This window comes from Vicia villosa, linkage group LG1 (genome assembly GCF_029867415.1).
Source record: "Vicia villosa cultivar HV-30 ecotype Madison, WI linkage group LG1, Vvil1.0, whole genome shotgun sequence".
Classification (NCBI taxonomy): Eukaryota; Viridiplantae; Streptophyta; class Magnoliopsida; order Fabales; family Fabaceae; genus Vicia; species Vicia villosa.
The window spans coordinates 102,148,461-102,155,585 of record NC_081180.1 but is presented as its reverse complement, the minus strand read 5'-3'; the positions used below and the strand labels follow the sequence as shown (position 1 = coordinate 102,155,585).

Below are 7,125 nucleotides of genomic sequence, written 5' to 3'. Positions count from 1 at the left end.
GCCTAAAAATAAGCATTTAGGATGTTTAAAAAGGAAGGAAAAAATATATAGTTGTTACCCTTCTTTAAGACATTGTCACACATGTTTAAATGTCATTTTTGCACTAATCAAATCGATTGAACAATAAAATAATATATAAAACTTTTTGACTATTCTCGATTTAATTGGCACAACTCAAATAATTTTTAGAGATATTTTCTCAAGAAGTTAACTATGAGGAGAGATAGTAACTCTAAACTCTGATCAGGCTTCAACAACTTATACTTAGAAGCCTCTAACTCAAGAAGTTAACTATGAAGAAGATAATAACTCTGAACTCTGATCAACCTTCATCAGTACTTATCTGAAGCCTCTGAAAAGAATCTCATGTCAAAAGAAGATTACGTGACTAAAGTACAATTTTCTACTCACTTCCCTAAAAATCTGGATGAGGACTGTACTCTGCACCATTATTGCTATCACATGTCCCATCATCTATCCTAGTGATACAAGCGCTACTCTAGTTTAGTACTAACTAGCGTTTCTAACAACTATATTCTTTGTGGATACTCTTTATTTTATTCTCCAACGGATCAGATCTATTTCTTTATTTATAAAAAAGGACTTGGAAGAATGAAAAGCATTTGTGTGAAGTTGCACAAACAAAGATACACACAAGAAGAAGAAAATATGTGTGCAAGAGTTCATGAAAACATGTGCAATTGAGAAAAAAAATGAAGAAGATCAGTGAAGATGTGCAACAAAGAAATACATGGAACTGAAGAAACAAGCTAACATGAAGCAAATGAAAGCAAAAAGAATGATTCATAAAGAAGAAAAAGAGCAAGTGTTAAGAATATCTTCAAGAACAACAAAGAGAGAAACACTTAAGAGCTTTACATTTTAAATCATCTAAAGTGTTGTCTTTTAAAGCTTGAATGTGTGTAATATATTTTTGTATAAGCCATTATATATAGACACAAACATTGTATTTAACCAGTTGGTTAAAGATCCTTGAGTGACTAGTTTAGTCAGAATACTCGAGATGTCATTGACAATTTATCTTTGAGTTGTAAGTTCCTTAAATGACTAAGTTTAGTCAGAATACACAACATGTCATTGACAGTTTGTCTTTGAGATGATTTCCTTGAGGTACTAAGGTATAGTAAGAATCCTTGAGAAGACATTGATGGGTAGTCTTTGTGGTTGTAATCAAAGAATTGATTATTGGATTAAGTCCTTGTTGAGAAGGCAAAATCACATTAGTGGTGGACTGGAAGTAACCTAGTTAACGGTGAACCAGGATAAAATCTCTTGTATTATTTTATCATTGTTGCTTTTATGTTGTTTGTACTTGGTTGTTCGAAAAAGTTTTTATCATGAAACCCAATTCAAACCCCCCATTTCTTGTGTTTCATTGAACCTTCATTTTATTTCAATTGAGTACTATCATTAGAGGACGTTTACAGTAATTATTAAAATCGAACTGGTTTGCTTGCATCTTTAACAATTTGTTATGCTTGAATCCTCACACGTGGCATTATCTATAATTCTTATTAGTTTTCATCATCAAAAGCATATTCATCATTAAGAACATGTTATGGCTTTCTTGAATATTTAACCTACAAAACATGGTTCCACACTCATCACCATAGAGACATCCCCTAGTTTACCCCAACAAATTCAACGTAAAAATTTACCCAAGTTTCAAGGTCAACTTCCTTGGTGTCATTATCATGTACCTCTCCTGCTTATGAGGTGTGTTTTATCTTCTCTTGAAATATTTACTATTCAAAAAAGGTGTAAAACTTATGTACATTATAATATTTATACATCAAATGTAATGTGAGACTTCACCATTCACACTTGAACCCAATAATATTTTCCATAAGTGTGAGTTTCCACCTTATATAGCAAGATCCAACATATGATCCAGCTCCTGCTCTCCCCACAAGCGAATTGGACTATGATGTCGGTTGGTGAGGGAAATTTGGCATAGAGAAAAAAATCATAACACATGCATAACGTAGAAACTTCAAAATAAGAGAAAAAACTATGGTTATACATATTGTAATGTATGCATGTTGCCCGTGGTTACTTGTGTATTTGGCTTTTCCACGGATCTTTCCCATGTTGACTACTAGTGTATGCATACTACCATCAAAATCGCACCATGAGGCAATCTAATCCCACCTGCCAATTATAACAAGTATCAAATTCCTTTGACATATTCACTTTCATCTTGATAAACAATCAGACGATTCAATTGATGTTCACTCACTTTGACATATTCACTTTCATCTTGATAAACAATCAGACGATTCAATTGATGTTCACTCACTGTATTTCAAGAATATCTATTTTTTTAAAATAATATATACCTTATATGTTTTTACCTTTAAAGTTCTACAAAGACTCAAATACAATAATTTGTCTCATTTTACGCTTACAAAAATATGAAAGATCAAATAAAATTATTTCAATTTAAAATAGAAAGACTTGTTCCATATATCAACTAAAATAGGAGATCTAAACTTTTAACTAAGCCAATTTAATTTTATATCAACTATTTATTTTTCAACTCAATTTTATATTATCCAAACCTAAACTACTTTATATTTAACTTACTTTGAAACAAAATAAACTTTACAAAATAAACTAATTCAAAATTAATTTTGACCAAATAAGCACAAACTATTGCATGACTATATCCCATATAACCTATGAATACATCTAAATCTCAATACAAAGAAAGAAAAGGATGATAAAAATAGTAATAACAATTATAATAAAGGAAATGCAGACATGATGATATGATACAAGTAAAGAGGATAATAAAGCACCCTACTTTTTTTCCCATTCAACCAAAACGTGCTTTTTTTATTAATTTATTTTTCAAAATCATTTTATACCAACTTTTCCCCTCTCTTTAGTCTTAAAAAGTCTCAAAAAACTAACAGGTCAAAATCCTCACTCAATCAAACAAACATACATAACCATTGTCCAAGTCCATGGCCGCCAAACAACAATGTCAACAAAAACAACATCCTTAAAAACAATTACTAACATTAACATCGCTTCTTCCTCTACTAATCCTCTCTTCTCTTCTCTTCTTTTCTCAACAACCATTTTCATAACAAGTTGAAAAATCTTTCTACCTCGGTTTTCGTGCTCTCCGTTGCTGTTTCTTGTTACTACTTTTCATAAAACCCCATTTCTTCTCTCTCTTTCTATTTCTCTCTATCTTATTTCAAGCTTCGAGCTTTTTCTCATTTGAGATCTGGGTTTTCTTTCTTAGAGGCTTTTGCTTTCTGGGTTTTGAGATCTTACTCTAGAATGGGAAGTAAATGGAAGAAAGCAAAGGTGGCTCTTGGTCTTAATCTCTGCATGTTTGTTCCAAGAACATTAGACGATGACTTTCCTCCTTCCACGGTGGTTTCTGAGAGGCTGTCGGATGCTGCTCTTCTCTCTCCGGCCAACTGGGAGAAGGGCTCTTCCCGGCCAACTACTCCGGTGCCGTCTTTTCATGGTTTGAGACTTTCCAAAAGTAGCAGCAAATCGTCCAAGGTTTGTGTTGTGTTGTGTTGTGTCTCTCTGTCTTCCTCTATATGTCTCTTTCTTCAATTTTGTTTCAAATTTTTTTATAAGATTTGTTTTGTTTGTTTCTAGAATCTTCAAGTTGTTTGAGTGTTCTAAATGGGAAACATTACTGTTCTTTCTGCTTATAATTTTTCACCATAAAAATAATTTTTTTAGGAAGTAATTATTTGTTTAAATGCAAATTGTTTTGGTGCATTAATTTAAACATTTTTATTTTTAATTGTATTTAATCATATTATTTCTAAATTTATTTTTTAAAATTTATTTTTCAATAACCCTTTATAGCCATGATTTATTTTTCCAGAAAGGATAATTTATAGAATACAATTTATTTTTTAATTACATTGAAACTATTAGATTCCATGATAGTGTTTGTTAAAAAGCTATATTTTGATTTAGTGGGTTAGATTTTTTCCTTATATTCAATGTTTGAGGTATTATTATATTTTTAGATAAGGGATCAAATTGATAGTGGGGGTTATTTTCAAGGACCCCAAAAACATTGTTTAATTTCATCTATTGATTTTGTTAACTTTGTCTCTTTCGATTGTGCTAGGACTAGGTAGTTTTGATTGAGTTTTTTCTTTTTTGACATTTACTATAAATTTATAAATTTGTCATAATTGTGATTTTAATGTGCCTCATGTTGCTGATAAGCTTTTTCTTCTTCTTTTTGTTTCTATTGGTTGATCAATGTTTATTTATGTTAAATAAGCAATCATGAGATTATAGACATGTTCTAACAGGCTTTTGTTTTTCAAATGTTCAGCAAACATGCGCAATATGCTTAACCAAAATGAAGCAGGGATCTGGTCAAGCTATATTCACAGCAGAATGTTCACATTCTTTCCATTTCCACTGTATTGCTTCAAATGTGAAACATGGGAACCAAATATGTCCGGTGTGTCGAGCAAAGTGGAAGGAAATACCCTTGTCGGGTTCTAGTTTGGAACCTATCCAAGGTAGAGTAACACCAAGTCCAATAAATTGGCCTCAAAATGATGCTTTGATGGCTGTGGTCCATCGCCTACCGCTTCCTCTACCTCATCCTCGTCGCGATTTGAATAGGCGGCATATTGTGCCAGTTTATCAGGCTTCTGAGCCGGGTGTATTTGATGACGATGAATCTTTAAATCACCAGCATGCAATTTCTGGGAGAAGTGTTTGCAGTGAGAGTACTGAAGATACCGATGCTGTGCGAGCGATGGAGATTAAAACGTACCCTGAAGTGTCTTCTGCTCCAAGGTCCAATACTTATTCTAACTTCACAGTTTTGGTTCATCTCAAAGCTACTGCTGCAGCGGCTGCTTCAACCAAAAGACAAAACCTTAGCAGAAATCAGGCTAGCTTGACGCAGATTTCGCAGACTCCACGTACCCCAGTTGACTTGGTCACCGTGCTTGACGTCAGTGGTAGCATGGCCGGAACTAAGCTCGCACTACTAAAAAGGGCTATGGGATTTGTTATACAGAACCTAGGCGCTAATGACCGCCTTTCTGTTATTGCTTTCTCTTCCACAGCTCGCCGTCTCTTTCCATTATGTAAGATGACTGATTCTGGGCGGCAACAGGCATTACAAGCTGTTAATTCTTTGGTTGCAAATGGTGGTACCAATATTGCCGAAGGGCTGAGAAAAGGTGCCAAGATAATGGAAGACCGAAAAGAAAAGAATCCAGTTGCGAATATTATTCTGTTGTCGGATGGACAAGATAATTACACTGTCGGTGGCTCTGGAAATGGCCAACCTCAACCAAACTATCATTTGCTTCTGCCGGCTTCCATCAGTGGTCGAGACAATTCAGGATTTCAAATTCCTGTCCATGCTTTTGGATTTGGTGCAGACCATGATGCCTCATCAATGCATTCAATTTCTGAGATCTCTGGCGGAACATTTTCATTTATTGAAACTGAAGCTGTGTTGCAGGATGCATTTGCACAATGCATTGGAGGACTTCTTAGTGTTGTTATTCAAGAGTTGCAAGTGGCGATTGAGTGTGTACACCCTGATCTCGGTCTTGTTTCGCTTAAAGCAGGAAGTTATCCTAGTCGTTTGATGGCTGATGGTCGCAGAGGATTTATTGACGTTGGTGACTTGTATGCTGATGAAGAGAGGGATTTTTTAGTCTCGGTTAACATTCCAGCTACGTCGAGCAGCGAAACATCGTTGATAAAGGTCAAATGTGTTTACAAGGATCCCTTGACTCAGGAGACAGCAACATTGGAAAGTGATGAAGTAAAGATTGAGAGGCCTGAAGTAGCCGCCGGGCAGGTTGTAATATCTCTTGAAGTGGACAGACAACGCAACAGGCTCCAAGCAGCCGATGCGATGGCACAGGCACGGACCGCAGCTGAACGCGGAGATCTCACTGAAGCAGTATCAATCCTTGAAAACTGTCGGAAGATTCTTTCAGAGACTGTATCAGCTAAATCTCACGACCGCCTTTGTGTTGCATTAGATGCTGAACTCAAGGAAATGCAAGAGCGGATGGCGAGTAGGCATGTGTACGAAGCATCTGGGAGAGCATATATACTCTCCGGTTTGAGTTCACACTCGTGGCAAAGAGCAACTGCAAGAGGCGATTCTACCGACAGTTCAAGTCTCGTTCAAGCTTATCAGACACCATCAATGGTCGAGATGCTTACTCGATCTCAGGCCATGTTACTAGGTAGTCCATCGGGTCAGAGGCTTCTCCAGCCACTGTTGTCATACAGATCACAACCAAGCCCAAGGTAAATCCAACAGAGATTTTGCGGAAATCATCTTCAAATTAACCTTTGCAGTGATTTTCTCTTTTTTGCGTATAAAATACTCGGAAGGACGGTATCGGTAAACGGAGGGGATAAATACTTTGAGCTGTGATTTTGCTGTTTAATATATGTATAAATGAATAAAAGGTGGGAAAGGGTGGAGGGGGTTACAATCAATGGAGAAAAGGGGGGAGTAGATAGGAATTTACTACATTATGTTTCTTCTATTTTGGAGGGTTTAAGGTTTTTCTTTTGTCTTCACTTCTCTTTCTTTTCTCAGATTATGTTGTTTTTTGGGGGAGGTGGTGTACATAAAGAAGAATGCTTCTTTTTTTGTTATTAATTCTGGGACACCTGGGGTATAAAATTTGTAATTGTGCAAATGGTTGGGATGATCTCATCAGTATAATATATGTTTTCAATTCTTTAACAAGTTATTCAGTATTATGTGTTTTGATTCAGCAAATGCTTGTTAGATGAATGAACATAGATGTGTATTGAAAGGTTCAGATGCTGTGAAATAGATCATAATTTTGACTTCATAAAATTAAGAATGAACAAAGAAAAACTTATCTTTTCAAGGTAACTTTTTTTAAAGAAAATACTGTTTCCACGTCCTCAGTGGTCCTAAGATCTTTTTTTCTTTGTTTCTGGACGCAGCACTCGAGGTTGTTTATAGGCTCATATGCTAGGGAAATTATGCATGCCACATGTGATTGATATTCTGCACTGTGGCACTCATGTATGCCACACGTGAACAAGGAAACCCTCTGTGTTACTGTGGCCCATTCTGTTATA

At 35.5% G+C, this 7,125-nt stretch overlaps 1 protein-coding gene across 1 annotated transcript; it reads left to right on the top strand.

Moving 5' to 3' along the window:
• The first annotated feature begins 2,910 nt into the window (after window positions 1–2,910).
• On the top strand, window positions 2,911–6,674 carry LOC131643741 (E3 ubiquitin-protein ligase WAV3-like). Its single transcript, XM_058914044.1, has 2 exons — window positions 2,911–3,546; window positions 4,349–6,674. The coding sequence occupies exons 1-2, from the start codon at window positions 3,316–3,318 to the stop codon at window positions 6,311–6,313; spliced, it is 2,196 nt and encodes a 731-aa protein (XP_058770027.1). The 5' UTR covers window positions 2,911–3,315; the 3' UTR covers window positions 6,314–6,674.
• Window positions 6,675–7,125: the final 451 nt, after the last annotated feature.